Source organism: Mycteria americana, chromosome Z (genome assembly GCF_035582795.1).
Source record: "Mycteria americana isolate JAX WOST 10 ecotype Jacksonville Zoo and Gardens chromosome Z, USCA_MyAme_1.0, whole genome shotgun sequence".
Classification (NCBI taxonomy): domain Eukaryota; kingdom Metazoa; phylum Chordata; class Aves; order Ciconiiformes; family Ciconiidae; genus Mycteria; species Mycteria americana.
Genome location: NC_134396.1, coordinates 9,086,615 through 9,104,805, shown reverse-complemented (window position 1 = coordinate 9,104,805; position 18,191 = coordinate 9,086,615). Strand labels below are relative to the sequence as shown.

Below are 18,191 nucleotides of genomic sequence, written 5' to 3'. Positions count from 1 at the left end.
AGAGGGTAGAATTTTAAAAAGATACCCAGCAAGGAGCTAATAACAATGATGAAATTTCTTCAAACTGAGCCAGATTACGTTTGGCTCTGTCTTATGAACGACTACAATATGAGAGTGGGGATTTTATTGTTTTTAGGAAGTTTCTCAGAAAATAATTTTCATCCTCTTATCACTATAACTTACTGTTATAATACTTTACTAATTAATATTTTAGTCCTCTTTCAATTCATAAATTATCTGTTTTCAATAAGTAAATGGATTGAAAAAAATGAATGCTATACATGAAAAATCAAACAGGTTCATCCCAAAACATCTAAAAAAATTACAAACAAGTCTCAATAAGGGGGAAACTTAGTACAATTTAAGTACTATAAATTAATTTTTGTTTCAGTTTTTTATATCAGTTGTATGTACAAAGCATTATGGTATATTTAAGCAGTCAAAGATTATCCTTTGTGTAAAAAACTAGTAATAACAGTATAACTAGACATTTATCTCTTCAATGCTTCCACACTCATTACAGAAGATATTCGTAGCAAAAAATGCAAAGAGTAAAATTGTTGCTCCAATGCTATTATTCACAGTTTTGCTATTGTCTTAGGCCAGACCAAGATTTTGTTCAGAAATCTCTCTTTTGTGCTCTGATAGTGTCTCAGGGAATTATGCCATGTTTGTGCTTTTAAGCTGAAAGGCACAAAAACATACAATAAATACATCTGCAGTACAACATAATCTATAGCACTATTTTTCTTGAGGCAAGTATAGTATTCAGCAATTCCTTATCTGTTTTCTGAAAGAAGAAACACTGATCTTCAAACCTTTGCTCTGCTGAGAAGAACTATTGTCAAGGCATGCTGGACTTATTGATGGTACTGAAGCAAGAACAAAGCTTTATTAGGGTATTTATAAAATTGATACCTAAAGGTTTATAAAAAAATAAAAAATGTGTGTTTTTAAAGAGGTATCTGTATTGCCACCTGATTTTGTAAATCCCATAAATACTCTGCAGATTTTCAAGTTCTTAAGGAGTATTGATTTACTGCCTAAACTTAACTAATTTCATAGGCTTTAAAATAGAGAGGCTGTAGAGTAAGTATAGCTTAAACCAGTATAGACAGAAATTCAGAAAATTATTAGGAAAAATTTATAGACATTATAAGCTTGTTTGGCTGTAGATGTACTAATAAGGGGTAGGATAAACAGAAAATGTGAACACTGAGAAGGATCAGAGGCGAGGAGGGGTCCAAGGTCTTTTACAGATGAAGGCAAGCAAACCAGTTTGACTATGTTTCAATTGGTAAATTTGCCTTTTGTAGATTAAGACAAATTTGTAACAGTATTATCTACTTTCCTTCTGACAGTTAACTCAGTTCATATTAATAAGAAAGCAAAGGAAGGGTTCTGCTCTGAAATGACGTTCATATTGCATTGAACTGGTATTCAAGAAGAGTTCTCTGTATGCAAATATGCCACGACACACTGGCACTTAGCCTATGCATTCAGATAAGCTGGGTACAATTTATTGCCCGTAAAAGGAAAACTAACTACATGAAAAGTTAAGTGATTTTCAAAAAGAAAACTTAAAAGATTTGGGGTGTATATATTTTATATTTTCATGGACTATCCATATAGTCACAAATTTCTCATCGCTGGCTGGTATGAAATCTGTATGTCTTATCTATGTTGCATTACTTTTGTTTGCTTATTGTACGCAATTTTAAATTGTAAGTCAAAGCTTTTCTTTCTTTTTTAATCTACTGATATCATAATTATAAATATCAGAACTTTACAGGTACCCTGAAGAATCTGGACTGACATGGTGACATTTTCCAAGCAAAATATTCCTGTTCCAGCTACTAGAAATACCATGCACTGTTTCAAATAGCTGAGGTTTAGGAAAACAATAGAGAAATATTTTATCCTTGAAAAAACTTTGATATATCTGACTATTGCTATACTTTCTAATCTAACACAGGGATTTCAGGGTTTGTTATTATTATCCTGCGTGCCAACTATCTTGACCCATAAAGTTACAATGTTTGCTAGAAAACTTCAAAAGAATATGGGTATATTGTTTAAGGCTTAAGGTATCACCGAATTAACAATTACAAACCTGTTGCTTTTCACAGTAGTACAAAAGCGTTAGGGACAGAACAAGCCTGCACTGTACTATGACTATTGTATAATAAATATATTTGCTTCATACCTCCTTCCATTTTGTCTCATTAACTTCTTTGTACTGCAATTCATACTCCAGAGTAATCCATCCCTTCTGAACATCTGCTGTTGGTGGTGGATCCCATCTTACTTGGATATCCCCATGGATCCCAGTCTGACTAGTATTTAGCAGAGTCCAGTTAAGGTGGACAGGGGGATCAGGTAGTACTGTTTAAACAGAGTATTTGGAATAAAACAGCCAGTTTTCAATGTGAAATGATCATTCTTACTGTTTATACTGATCATACTTACATTTAACACACTGTTAAATGATTTCAGGACTAAACAAGCATATTAACCACATATTTGCTGATTAAAATCTAAACCTATGAGTCAAGGACAAAGTCACTACAAGTTTGGTAACAAGAAGGCACCCTGCCATTGGTGGTAGACGTGCTCTGTGTAAATCGCACCTGAGCAACTAATAAAGAAGACTAAGAATGTATTACCTATTACACTACATTTCCCAACAGCAGCTTATAAAACACTGAGACATAAAAAATTCTCCATCCAAATTTAAATTTAGAGTTCTCACTAGAAATAAAAACAATAATTGCAGTAACACAGAGAGATAAATTAAATATTTAGTAACTAATAGAGAAGTATGTTGAAAAACTATGGCATTTGAAAAATTAATCTAATTTTGCGCAGCCAAAGAAAAGACAGCAGTGGGTATTCTAGTCACTTGCAGGAATAAATTAATTGCATATACATACACCACCACTTTGAACAAGCAGTAACATCTGCAAAGTCCCAGACAGTCACAATTCATATTGCAATAAATATAAATTCTAGCTTAGAAACGCTAAACGTCCTGATTCTGTAGATTAGTGTGGATTCAGGAGCAAAAAACTGCTTCGTTCCAGAACTTTGCAGAATCACGATTTTAATGCCACCCTTGCTCACAGTGAACAAGGGTATGCAGCATCCATTAGAAAGGGCTCAGAGTGACAGCAAAGGCAAGCTCATCTGCACACATTTGAGAGACCACCAGTATTCAGAAGAGTAACCACATATTTGCTTTTATTCTTTTAGCTTTCTTCCAATCTGGGCAATATTTTCTGGTGTGGATCACATTATGTATGTTACAAAACCAAATTCCTTCCTATGTATCATATTTTTTAGAAACTAACCTTTCTGAGAGGGAAAATTTAAATACAGTATGAGTAATACAAAAGCTTATAGCATCACATCTATTGTGATAGAAAAATATAGAGGTATAATGCATAATGGAAGCATACCTATTTCATCAACACTGAAACATTTTTCATCAAATACTTCATCTTTAATGGCAAGCTTAACACAATATGGTATCCAAATAGAGGTGTAGGACGTGTTGAAATAACAGCTATTTTCTCCTGCAGTGATATAATCAGGGCATTCTTTCCAGTCTTCATCATTCCTAGAATGACAACAAAAATGTAATATACATGAGAGAGAGATTTATAGATCTTACAAAGTACAAATTATAGATGTTACAAGACACATTGTTGATAAGTCATAACTTTTATGGAATTGGGAAAAACACGTCACTATTGATTGTGATTTATAATGAAACCAAAGCACTATCCAAGCAACCTGCATAAATGAGTTTAGGTTCTCATGTACTGTTAGTGGCATTTCTATGCTTTGGATGCTGCTTCCAAAAGAACAGTCAGAGAGCACACCTTGCTATGCTGGTAGATGCTAATGACTACCAGCAAGCACAAACTTAGGTAAATTTGATATGCATTTAAGCAACTGTTGTGCAGGCGAAGTTAAATTGCAGTAAGATGCCCATCTACATAATGAGGTCTGAAACAGTGAAAGCCAGACCTTATGGCAGATCAGTACTGCACCACCTGCAAAGCCAAGGACAGGGGAGAGCGTTGTCCTGGGGAGCTGAATTGCGATGTAGGCACTGGAGCACTGATCGCTTACATGGGAAAGTGCCCAAGGGTGGATGCTGCAGGAGACCTGGCAGAAACCAACCCAGGACTGCAGGATGTGAATGAAGGGAAGAGAAATACAGCGCTATGAGTGAGGAAAGGCTAAATTCCTTAGGATACAGAACTTCTAAAACACAGGCTTGGAACTACTAGCAAGAAACCTCTTATGTTTTTCCATTCTGACTTTGTTCAAAAATTCATAAATGTTCTTTGTAAATAGAAGAATTGCAGCAAGAAATATCACATTCATTTCATCTCTTAAAAAAGACAAACTAGCAGTGTTAAAAAGGGTGGCATGAACTCTCAGACTGAGAAACACTGCTACTTGTGTAGGGTCATTTTCATTTGGCCAAGCTGAAACTCCTCAGCAGGTTCCAAACCAAAAGTCTTCAGTTAAAGCAAAATGGGAATGATTAAGTTGTTAGAAATAGTCTACAGGAAAAGTGACAGACATTTATTCAGTGTTTCTGAAGTCACTTTAGAAAAACAAATCTCATAGCTAACAGATCTGCTGTTGCTGCTCTTTATCTCGATACTATCTCTCAGCCTAAACATAGACTGAACAGGGATCTTTTAAAAAATTACAGTCTTGGTTTGTTAAAAATATACCGTAAATGCATTTTCTTAGTAAGAGCCATTGAAGCTGTACAGAAGGAGGATTAAGCTAAATCAATTATGCCAAGTGCAGCCTTCAATACTGGAGTGGGTGCTTAAGAAGTAAAAAGGCAGATGCTACATAAATTGGGTAAGAAGCATTTCTGCCACTAAGCACTGGTCTTCTGCTTAGCTGATGAGACCAGACACTTTTCTAAAGGCAATGCTGTAGCTCTGCCAGAGCCAGGACTTGATAAAGGTGTATGTGGTTAGATACTATGGTTTGTGTTATGTAGAAGACTGGGTTAGATGACAGAGTTCATTCAGTCCTGAGCCTTAAATGTTGCTTGCACATTGAAACAGAAATATTTTTAATGTGGATGTTCAATTCACATCTTTTATTTCAGTATTCTAATTTCTAGGACAAAGATGAAATATACGATCTGCTCAACGTATGTGTTACTCCTTTATTGTAGAGTTTCATTTTTAAAGTTTGTACCCTCATGGTACATCCCACCGACAACCGTCAGCTAAACATTTACACTTAAATAGTGGTTTGAACTTGGATCCCTATATTTCTGAGAGGTCTCAGAAGACTAAATAAGAAAGCCAGCCTCTTCATTAGGCTTAAGTTTGCCAAACAAATGTATCATCACTAGTAGAAAGTGTCTGTAGATCAAAAGGTAGAAAGCCAGTACATTAGATGGAACAGAAACTCACATCCACCTATTCCTGTGAACAAAAGGCCTGTTTTCCTTAATAGCCATTACTGGTAATGTCTATGTCCTCTTTCAGGCTTAATCATTGTAACAACCTGAAAATTACAAAAGTTTAAGTGGAATGTGAATCAGAATTGAACAGGGCTCAATGAAACATAATCCCCAGTCTCAGAGCAGCCTTTTCACCTGGACCTGCACATTCAGACTTTAATCTAGCAACTGATCAATGGGAGCTTTATAAAACTTCAATAAAAATTTGAAAGGGGCTTGCATCCAACCTCCACATCTCTGCACAGATATACCAAATCTCACAGCTGCAAGTTAGGTTGATAAGGAATAAACTGAAGTTCCCTATTAAAAACTCATTTCCCAAGCCACACAGTGTTCAGTTTTGGATTCTGCAACCTGAACCTAAATTTAGTAAGAATGTGTTCTTAATTATCTGCCAAGTAACGCTTGTCACTGCAAATTGCTTATAATTAACAACAAATGTTAACATTGAAAAAAATGCACTTAAAACACAGTTTTATGCCCTTAAAAACAGTATGGCTCATATCATAGCAAAAAATTAACAGCAATGAGCTAAAAGGCATAGCAAAATATATGACTTCTCTCTCTTTTCCTCTTTCTTTCCACATTATTACCTTTTCATGTACAATAGCTGTATTGTTCCTGGAGCAGTGAGGTTATAAAAATTTCCATCAGTCCAATAACATGAAAACGTCTCCAGTTCAGGTGATCTGCACTTGCTGATCTGTGGCCACTGCAAAAGGTCTGTCAGGAAAAATGGCATGAGACAGAAGAAGACACATTAAACAAATCCATAAGCCAGACTAACATGCTGTTAAAATGAAACTCAGCATTTTTAATGAAATTTGAAAGATGGGCCAAGATCTCTTTTGTGCAGTGTAGAAGTGTTAGTATCACAGCCTGACACACAGCATGAGGATCTGCCAACCCGATAGCTGTAGTTTAACAGAACAGAATAGACTCTTTCAGTTGGAAGGGACCTACAACAGTCATCTAGTCCAACTGCCTGACCAATTCAGGGCTGACCAAAAGTTAAAGCATGTTATTGAGGGCATTGTCCAAATGCCTCTTAAACACTCACAGGCTTGGGGCATTGACCACCTCTCTAGGAAGCCTGTTCCAGTGTTTGACCACCCTCTCGGTAAGGGTGGTCAAACATTCCTTACCTCTTGGTAAGGAAATGCCTCCTAATGTCCAGTCTAAATCTCCCCTGGCACAGCTTTGAACCATTCCCATGTGTTCTATCACTGGATCCCAGGGAGAAGAGCTCAGCACCTCCCTCTCCACTTCCCCTCCTCAGGAAGCTGTAGAGAGCAATGAGGTCACCCCTCAGCCTCCTTTTCTCCAAACCAGACAAGCCCAAAGTCCTCAGCCGCTCCTCATAGGACATTCCTTCCAGCCCTTCCACCAGCTTTGGTGCCCTCCTCTGCACGCATTCAAGGACCTTCACATCCTTCTTAAATTGTGGGGCCCCGAACTGCACCCAGTATTCAAGGTGAGGCCGCACCAACGCTGAATACAGTGGGATAATCACCTCTTTTGACTGGCTGGTTATGCTGTGTTTGATTAGTTCAGTAGAGATATATCTGGATTAGTGCTGCACTTGCTTTAAAGAAAGTGTGGTACTGCAGAGCTTGGTATTAGACTAACCACAGCTTAGTATTTACCCAGCTGAGCAGTTTTGCAATGTGTATACTCATTAGAGTAGCTACCTTGAACTGAGTTCAGGTTTGTGTATATGACATTGTGTAGATATAACCTTGCTCTGAGAGAGATAACGACAGCTCTGAGCATGTGCCTGTTCTGCCACATGCCACTTCTGTATTCATAATTTCTGTTCTTTGTCAAAACTGAAATGATGTAAGGCCATGAAATGACTGCTACAATTAGTCAGCCTCATCAACCCTTGTGAGAAAAATAAAACCAAAAGTTGTGGGTATGACTCACTGCTTTCAAAGTACTTAACTTTTTCCTGATTTTTAAGAGTCTAATGCCATGTTTCCTATTTGGCCTGGAAAGCTTTCCAGAGGGAGATCGCATGCACATGGAAGTGTCTACCTCTCTTCGCTACTAACTGGGAAATACAGTAATTTATTTAAGAAAATTTCTCCATAAGGCACTCAAAATGTAGATACTAGTCAGGTGTTTATGATTGGTGAAATGATCCCTGCCCAGGGAACGACATGATGCTACTGGACTCCGCATGCGAAGGTCTTTGCAAGTATTTTTACAGTATCACAACTGTGAATATCAGAATTTCAGACTAGATACAAGGAAGAAATTTTTTATGATGAGGATGGTGAAACACTGGAACAGGTTGCCCAGAGAGGTGGTAGATGCCCCATCACTGGAAACATTCAAGGTCAGGTTGGACGGGGCTCTGAGCAACCTGATCCAGTTGAAGATGTCCCTGCTCTTGCAGGGGGGTTGGACTAGATGACCTGTAAAGGTCCCTTCCAACCCAAACCATTCTATGATTCTATGATAATAATTGGTACAAAATATTTACACTCCAAGTCAGAAAACGTATCAAGATACAGACATCCACATGCACCAGATGCTTCCTCCTACACATGAGGATTTTGTAGCCTTCCTGCATGTCGACTCCTTTATTTATGGCTCAGACAGACACAGCCACTCAATGTGAGAGCAATTTGTATTTCTTGGGCTTAAAGGTTCAAATTGAGTGCTTTATATTATACTTGGCCAAACATCCACATCAGGCAGTAACTAATACATGAATATTATGAATTTCTGTTTTGCTCATCCTGTATCATTGCCTCATTTCACACTTTGAACATTGAACAAGGCCTGAACATATGTATGTAAATAAGAGATTTCATAAGTTGGGTGGCTTACACCTCCCTGCCCCTCCCCCAAAAAGCATTTAGAATTCTTCTTGCTAACCTAAAATAACTGATGTTTCATTGGAAAGATTTAAACAGAAAGTTTTTTTTCGCTTTCTTAGCCAGCATTTTCAGTTTCACTGAACTTTAAATGAATTTTGTTTTAAAATTGAAACAAATTTTGAAATGAAGTGTGGCAGCAAATGGAAAAAAATCACACTGTTCTTTTTCAGAAAATATTGAAACAAAACATTTTGACTACTGTGCCTGATTTTGTTTGGTATAGTATTCAATATTTGACAGCTTTGGCCTAAATCCCCAAATACTTTTGATTGACCTTGATTTGAGCTTTTACACATTTTTACATCATTCATCAAACAATTTTCATGTGGTAGAAACCTTTGTTAAAACCAGCACATGATCATGAAATTGCAAACTGTCATAACATAGATCCAAAATAAAACAGAATAAAAGATTCAAGAACAGTATTATATTTACAACTTTTAAAATGTATGAATGTTCCAGCTTTCAAACTTCTATTTAATTGAAAATCAAATAATTGTTTAAGAAAAAAACAAACAAACAAACAATTTTGTGCCTTTACTTCAAAGACATGAGTAAAATTGCCTCAATTGCATAATACCTATAATCAACAAGACATAAGTCTCTCCCTTCTTCTATAAACAGCGTGCAAGAAAGTACATGTTATGGCTCTTCCTGTTTCTATCCTCAGATACATGCATCAAGAACAAATATAGCTATTTTTACTGAAACAGGTTAAGAATTTGAGAAAATGATATACTGGAAAACTCTCCTAAATTAAAATATTTCTGTTGATGCCTGCACCATATTTATAGCTAGAACATACAATATTTAAAGCCCATACAGACCATGTCCTCATCTCCAGGGGTAAATAAAGTCACATTGTCACTTCTTAACATGATGAAATGAACTGAATGGAATCAAACTTCACTTATGTTTTGAGAGGTCCAGCAGGATCTTAGCTATAGGCTCTACAATGTCCTAATAATGAATTCTGTTGAATTCACCAGCATTATAGACAAGCTAAATTAAGGACTGTAAGATGTACAAACTCTTCTGGGAAAATGGATCATAACACAGCCAGAAGTGGCATCAGTTGCAATGGAGAGAGTTAGCAATGCACACAGAATACAGATTAAGACTGGGTCTCTTACACCCTAACTTCAGAGGAACATATCCCTGAGGTCCCACTTTCTTTTCCACTTCTTCAAGGCAGGACTCTTAATTCTTTGTCTCACAGGTGTTCCTTCAACAGGCACAAGGATTTTTGAGCAGGGAGCAGTTTTGTTTGGGAGTCACATACTCTTGGTTTACCAGTTTTTATATTTATTATATATTTTATATATAATAATATATAAATGGACCAGTTCCATTTGTAAGAAAAATTATCTTCTCATTGACTGTTTCTAGTTTCCGTGTCAAGTTTCTAGCCTTCAAAACCGCAGGCTTTTGTGACTGACTGGAGGCAACTTTGTCATGTTGAGCTGTATAAGGCTTGGCACTCTTGGGGTAGATCTCCTGAATTCCTTGTTCCCCACACGTGTCAATTATCAGCATTGTACAGGACGCTGTGTGAGCTCCATCTCCTGAACGAACTGTACCAGAATGTGATAAATGAACACAATAGCTCAGCTGAATACATTTAGGCATAAAGGCAGCAGGGTACTGAAAGTAAAGGCTGTCAAACTGAGGTTTTAAATAGCCTAGAAAAGCAAAACAAAACATGGATACACACTTGCTCTTTTCCTACCTGATCCAATAAGTTCTGGTCAAATTGTTACAAATAAAACCACTCGTTTCATTCAAGACAATGGCTTGGCCGAATACGCAGATTCAACAGTAGAAAACACGGAAAAAACTGGTAAATCTGTGGCTTCCACTGTGACAACTAAGAAAGGTTGGTAGAAAAGTTCCTAGTCCTGCCCCTGGTTTTAGCTGAAGGTAAATGATCAGCTGCCACAACTGTGCTGCAAAAGAGTAAAATATCTTCACATTCTGCTCTCGTTATGTTATGACCACAGATTAGCCATGGTCTGAACTCTGGCTCAGCCAGAAGAAACTGTGCCAAAAGAGTAGCTGAAACAATTGTGCGGTTTACAGAAAGAATCAGGAATGCAGATGTGCCATCTCTTCTGCTTACATTTGCTTGCGGGTCACCAGCCTGCAGTTTTCCATTTAGCGTAGTTTCAATGCTATATATTCTTTAATCTTTAAAAAGAGAATTTGGTACTGTAACTGCAGCTTACTGGAAGTTATATAAAGATGGACTTTAAAACAAAAAAATCCTAAAATCTAGAGGTGTCAGAAGGCTAAATCCTTTAGAGATTAAGTTCCCTTGTTTTCTTTGCCTAAAAGTCCCTGTAATAAAATTTAACTTTAAAGGGAGCTGGCCTTGAGTGTGGAAGAGTAAGGAAGTGAAGTTTGTAACTGGGGTGTAACAAAACAGGTTATCCTCACCTCAGGGAAAGTCCTACTGCCACCAGAGCTCCAGTAGTTCTGCAGGAACCATGGTGGAGCAGTACAGAAGTTGTCTCTTACTAGTATGGGACTTAGGTAGGTGAACTAATAATGAGGATACGAATGATCCAAAAAAATCAAGCTAACTAAACAGATAATGAAAAAAGAGAATATCTTTTTGCTGAACAAAAGGAAGTAGTTCTGGTTGTGGTAATTTTAGAAGGTTTATGTAGACTTATCAGTTAGCAGAACTTAGGATACCTATCAAACCTAGAGCAAACTGAAACTTACAGAATAACAACATGATCCAATATGCAAACCAATGACAGAAGAAACCTTATGCAACAGTGTATAATCCACTCTCAAAGCATACACAATGCGTCGTTGCTACAGCATAATAGAGAAAGATTGAAATGTAAACAGGGGAATTAACTACATATAAAATTGGAAACAGTTATGAAGACCTGGAGTGTTATTCACTGTAGCTCAAATTTGTACATTGAAAGTGAATGCTCTGTCAATTAGGTTCTGCTCCTGAATCCACCAAGCTCAACAAACGTTGGGCAATTTACTTTAATAAAGGCAGGTTGATTTCTCTGGTACCAGGAAATTCTGATTCGTTCAAATTGCACAGCAAAATGAACAACATTTGTTGTCAGTGGATGATATTTTAAATAGGTACAGTCTAGTACTAACAAATTGTCAGACATCACATATACGGAGAGTGGGATGCAGTAAGCGGAGACAACAACCAGGTCACTCCCTCATCAGGCTGCTTGCTAGTCTGATTCAGCTTCTGCTCTAGGTACAACCTGCCCATGAAGGGCCAACAGTAAAGTTCTGGAACAACTTTTTGGGGAAAAGAAGAGAATTTCTTTCACATCTGTAATAAGTAAGATCCTTTTGCATAAAGTACTCAACAGAAACAAAGTGAAGTTTAATAACTCTAAGATGCTGTATCGCAGTGAAAACTGAAGGGAAATGCTACATAAGAAAATATTTTGCCTGTGGCAAAGTCTAAATATTGTTGACAAATATTTGTTGATAAATACAGGTGTTTTGCTGAGGAACACGAAAGAGGAATATGTTTTCACCTCTGCACTGAAGACTAATTTGGTGACTGCTACTTTGAGCAATAATACATAGGCATCCCTGCCATAACAGATGGGGGGTGTGCACAGTGTTTTGGGGAATGCCAGAAGGATTTTTTAGCAAGTTTGCGACATAATAAATTAAGAAAAAAATAAAAACCAATCCTGGAGCTTGGTAACACTGAATGAAGAGGCAACGGCTGTTCTCTTTCAGGTTGTTCTCTTTCAGAACAAACTTCTTTTTTTGTCAAGTGAGATTGACATAATTAAAGAATAAAAGCCTTGCAGAAGCAGAGCTTTTCCACAGCATCAAAATCCAATAGCTGTGCTGGTTTCCCACACTCTCTGTGCTACTGAGAGTCCACAGAACAGAAATTGGCATGGCTCACTGTCCATAAGGGTACACACAAAAATTAAGTAAATAAAGCTCAGGACTGGGGGAAAAACAATCATGCAGCATTACTCAGTACTATTGCCCATGAGACAGTACAGGGATGAGTGAGGATGTGGACATGTGCCGTGTTCCATCGTCTTTGGCATGTGCTTTCTAAATCATGCTCTCCCACATGCAGTGGTAGAATGACATGATTTCTGTTACAGGCAAGCTGTAGCAACTGGCCAGCCTACATATATAAAGGGAAGCAGAGCCGGAGGTCATGGTATTTGTAGATGAAAGGCAGTCAATGTAACAAACCCATTTCCAATTATCTTTTAATTGCTTATATAGTTGTAACTCAAATTGAAATTCCATCTTCAAGAAAGTATCTATAAAAATAATAATGAATAATGCTTATATCTTTTGTGGTCATTGCTGTACATGTCCAGTATTGACTAACATTAAGTGGTAGGGCATATGAGGAAATATGGAAGCACAAATGAGGTCCCACGGGGAAACAGTATGTGCAATAAGCAAACATCACAAAAGGTCTTCCATGCCCTTCTCAGAGCAAACAAATTCTACAGTACAACAAAAATCTCCAACATCCTTCTTTCTCCTGCACATGTACTAGCAATTTCCAGACTGAAGCCCAGTTCAAAGTTAATAGCTGTCTAAAAGCAAACCCATTGCTCACCATAATGCAGCACAATAAAGATACCACGCAGTGGTGAGGGTATGTCCTAGCTGAGACACAGCCCGCCGAAGCTGCCGGCTTCCCACCAGAGATGGGTGCTCAGAACCAGGACCGGTATTTTTCTAGAAAGACAAGCTGAAGTATAATCTGGTATCCTCAAACTGGGCTCCAAGCTGACACTCACCTCCCCAAACTCTAAGAGGAAAATACTCAGAGGATCTGGGGATTAAGACTCTGAGGTGTGAACCCAGGTTAAGAACTGCAACTTTACAATTACTTTCACGGAAAAGCCAGACTAGGGCACATCTTGATCCCGGCTAAATCTGAAAATGTACCTCCCTTGTTTTAACGTTAGCTCATTTCTTCTACAGAACGAGCTGTGCAGAGGGGGCACTTTGACAGCACTGGAGCGAGTACTCGCAGAGACTAGCCGTGCTTTGGCCTGGCCAGGGGACAAGGGGGGTCCAAGCCGCAAGCACCAGCACCAGGCAGAGGTGGCCGGGGGCAAGCGGAGCCTGGGGCCGGGCAGGGAGCTGCATCGCTGCATCAGATGGCAGCAAACGGCTGCACGGCGGCGTCAGGAAAGCAAACAACAGCAATGCCAATGTGAGAACAATATGGAGAGTGTTTTTACAAAGGAAAAGTTACAGCACAGCTAACATCTGCAGTGGGAGTGGACAAAGGGAGCAACAGCAGGGAGCACAAGATAAAGAAGGGCAAAGACACAGGAGAAAAAAAAGATGAGAAAAGAAGATGACATGTTTGGAAAGAAAAGCACAAGAGGACACGTAAGTATGTATGACAGGAAGCGAGAAAAGGGTCGCAAAGGACTTGAGGTAAAGGCAGGAGAAACATAATATTGACAAACTGTAAATGAAACATGGGAGCTGATGCAAACCTGCCATCACACTGTCACTGTGTTTAAATAGTGGAGATGACAATTTCTTGGTCCAGCACATACATACCCTGATAGTGTAGAGAAGAAATTGCATGTATCTGGGATCACCCAAAAGAGGTACTGAGGTAAGAAACTGGAGAGAAAGCAGGTGGCTGAAAGGACAGTGTGAAAAGAAACAAGCAAGTGATGATGCCGTGCACCTCTGTTTAAGGACACCTGCAGAATAATGGCAGCGCAACAGAAAGACTGAAGTCTTCCTCACAAATCTAACAAGGTTTCAATCATTAGGTCCACTCTAATCAGTGCTCCATAAAAGCAGGGCCATGAATTTGCCAGCTTTCATTAGACAGACGTAGCTGTGTATTGTCAATTACCAATGACACTATGTCCCTAACTCTGTATTTCCTCATTGAAACAGTGCTGGTTATGCACAAATGCATCCTGATGTTTCTTGTTATTTATTCCCCCTCCACACCCTCGTTACATTTGAATGAAGTAACTCACAGAGATACTGGCCTTGTTCTTGACTTGTAGTCCTTTTAATTCACACTGCTTTTCGGAGACCAGAGTCAAGCTGTAAATTCTTGTACTTCCCATTGTTGAACTTTCAAGCTAGTTCTGGCTTCTTCAGATTTTAACCATTCTTCAAAATAATAACTGCCTGATTTGTGTGCAATAACACTTGCACACATGACAGAAATCCTACCTCGTACTCTACAGAGATTTTCATGGAGTACAAATCATCAATCTCCATTTGAAATTTGAAGTAGTAAGTAGAATTTGGTGTGGTTTTTAGTCAAGTGAAGTAAGTGAAGGAAAAATGCCAGTTGTATCCACAGAACAACTATCTGAATGTCTTTGAAGGAAGCTCCCAAAAGTCGGCAGCAATCTTGTTCTTCAGTCCAGAGGGAAGTTCCCTGTTACAGTCACCAGGTATCAATATAAAAACTAAGGAGACAAAAAACGTCCCGAGGCTGTTACTAGGAGGATCATTTGTTACCTTCCACACCTGGAGTGAAACTCCAAGGGACATTACTGCCCTGTCATCTAGAGATTCCTCTGAGAAGTCCTGCTACAAGATCCACCCAACACAACAAGGGCACGTGCACTGAACAAAAGTTGAGCCCTCAAACCAATCCGAGTTACTTCCCATACTCTGATCAGTGATAGTGATGACTGAAAATTATATGTGGCTTTGAATACCTGAAGACTGAAAGTCATGCTGATTCTTCACAATTCTTCATTATGAGAACCACCCAATTTCACCTTTACAGAGACTGTGAAGTATACAGGGGCTTATGCAGTATTTTAACTCTTTTTGCACATCTGGACCGTAATATCTTTTCTTGGGTCCCAAAAAAGACTGAATTATTTGAGTATTTTAGAACATTCTGGCATGCAGTATTTGTCCTGTGCTTTTTAAAGTGTCTGTTTTATTACTGTAGCCAGGATCTTTACTCGTTCAGTAATTCAGAGCTTTATTATTGCAATGAATGAATTGTTATTATTGCAATTATGAGTTACCAGCTTCAAAGAAGATCCAGCGAAAATGTAAAATCAAACTAGGGAAGAATAAAAGCATTGTTTTCCACTCTGTTTGTCCTCAAACTTAGCAAGAACCTGAGTCTTTGCAGTTTTGTAGTGTTCTTGTAAGAGCCGTGTTCTGATGCACCTTACGTAACGACTCACCACGTATGGCCAGAGGTCACACAGAGTTGATCTGAGGAAGGGGCTGATGACCACCCAACAGACCCCTCGCGACCACCCCCCTCACTGGCACCTGTGCAGAAGATTGAGAACCTTCTAGAACAAGAACCGTATCAGGCCTCAAGGGGTGTAACCGGCAGCGGGGACTAGAGTACAAAAGACACACCTCCAAGGAGCTGGGTGCGCGCCCATCACCGGCGCATTGCCATGCCTGCCATCGTCACCAGGGGATCCAAGGGTGGTGATATCTCTCTTTCTCTCTCTCTCTTTCCTTTTACTCCCTTTCCTTTCCTTCTTATAAATGTTCCAATCAGGGCCCCTGCTGCCAACCTTTTTGTGCTTTCCCAGTTTTCCAAGTTGATGCGTTCCACGTTCAAGTTGTTTCCACCACAAATAAAGCATCTAATTGATCGTTTGGTGTCGTTTCACCTTAATTTAGTCCAAGGGAACTTGCGAATCTGAGTCACTCCCAAGTGGGGTGGAGGGACCTGGCAGGCAAATGCTGACTCTGCCATGTGGCTACCCTTATCATCCTCGCAACCCTTAGACATAAACTGCTGACCAAGTCTGGGACTAAGACTGGACCCAGCCACACTCTCTGAGAAGGAGTTTAGAAAGCAAGGGGGTCCTCTCTAAGCCTCGTGACTCAATGGGAGGGCCACCTCTTCTCCCTTAGCCACATGCCAGACTCACGTACTTAACGTGACATATTTGGTGTCATGATTTTACTTCCCCCCCCCCCCCCCCATCAGGACGTGACAATTGTCAGAAATGAAGCCAATATTGTGATATATCATGTAAAAATCCTGCTAACTTACAGACTAGTTTTCTTTGAAAAAAACAAACAACCAGAGTACCAAGCGGTTCTCAAGGCCATGACTTACGTACATGCTTTGGATCCCAGTTGGACTCTTGCACATGAAAGGAAATGTATGTGACACATTTAAAGTTACAAACAGCGAGTATCTGATGTTCTTCCCAAAATGGGAAAGTTGCTGAGCTGGATACATTTTAACTTACTCTGAAATTCAGGATGATGTAAATACCAAACGAGAGAGAAATCATGCCAATGATATTAGACTGATGGAATTAAGTTAGGACTGGAAAAACAACCCCCCCAGAAGTACTGGCGATTCAGTGCTAGGATGAACAAAGCACTAGAGAACATGAAAACAGGGAGCACTCATGACTCAGAAGGGAGTTGAGCTTAACAGAATAATACATATTTTCCTTCAGCTTTTACTTCTGTGATCTGGCTATAAGCCTAAAAGAATCTTCTGATCATCTGTACGGTGCTGAGTGGCCTGAAGTAGGCCTCCAGACTCATCCGTATTTTACTATTGCAGAGGAGATTTGGACAAAACAATCATATTCAAAAGCACAGTGGACAGATTTATAAAGGAAATGTCTTTTTTTTTCTGACAGACTGCCAAAAGTGATTTAAGTTTTATGTATCCTTTGCTGAACTTGACTTTTCTCTAACACCCGTTCGCTCTGTGAGAAGCCAGTGCTATCAGTCCTGGGCTTTAGACCTTAGTTAGGGAAGAGTCACAGACAGGGGTGGTGGGGGCTTTTCTTCTCAGTACTTGAAATATAGGCTCCAGAGATATATTTGAAGTTGATCATTATTAAAAAATGGGCCTTTCTTACTTGGCTTGTTTCCTATCTTCCTCCAATGTCTTTTCATAAACTAGTCTTTTCAAATAACCATAGAAGTTTAGAGGAAAACCCTGATTTTTTTCATTTCAAAACACAGCCATTTCCTGACTGGACAAAACAAAGGGCAAACATTCAAGTTAACTAAAGACCAACCTAGGTCTCTTGAATTACTGTCATATTAGTCTTCAGCATGCCTAAGAAGACTCCACTTCTGACAAAAGCATGGACTTTAAGGATGCTATGCCAAGGAGGGGCTCATTCCCTGACATTTGTGCAGAAGAAATACAGTTTCATGGTTTATTTAGATTAACAAAAGATTAATAGGCACTGTCAATAAGGGTACACCTAATGATTCTTTAAAACAATCAAAGAAACATAGGTCAGTCAAAAAATGCTCTTACATATAATCTATAATAGTACTTCCTTCTCCTGTAGGAGCTTTCCAATATGCACTTAAATTCAGCAGGTTCTGGACATTCAACACATAATACATTAAAAGCTTTGTACATGCCCTCATTCAAGCTATCGTTCAAACAATCACACATAATCTCCCTAAATTTATTGTGACATATGCATTTCTCTGCTTTTTGCAGTGGGAAAACAGGGGAAGAAGAGAGGTTCATTATGTGAACCCCAACTGAGCTTAGAAAGTGAGAAGGAAGAACAGTTGCCAAACCCAAAATGATTACTCAGAAAATCCTGGCACCAACAACTTGCTTTAATGTGTCAGACACTGCATTGCCAGTCAGTTAGGAAGCTCCACTTACATTTAGGTTTCTAAACGCACGTATTAATCACTGATGTATGTGCTATAGATTGACACTAGGTATTATTACGAGATGGACCTTTCCTGCTCTGGAAACCCCGTAGCTTTGGAGAGCCTGAAGGCAGGTACTGCAGAACTCATGTCCCACAGCGGTTGTGCACCAC

General features: G+C 38.9%; 1 protein-coding gene across 5 annotated transcripts in view; it reads right to left on the bottom strand.

Moving 5' to 3' along the window:
- GHR (growth hormone receptor) overlaps positions 1-18,191 on the bottom strand; it is a 134,010-nt gene that overhangs the window by 11,024 nt on the left and 104,795 nt on the right. For all 5 annotated transcript variants that reach the window (XM_075488332.1, XM_075488334.1, XM_075488328.1 and 2 more), the window contains 3 exons: positions 6,103-6,232; positions 3,459-3,619; positions 2,207-2,385 (listed from right to left, as the gene is read on the bottom strand). In XM_075488332.1, the coding sequence (XP_075344447.1) occupies positions 2,207-2,385; positions 3,459-3,619; positions 6,103-6,232 (470 nt within the window). The remainder of the gene's footprint in view (positions 1-2,206; positions 2,386-3,458; positions 3,620-6,102; positions 6,233-18,191) is intronic.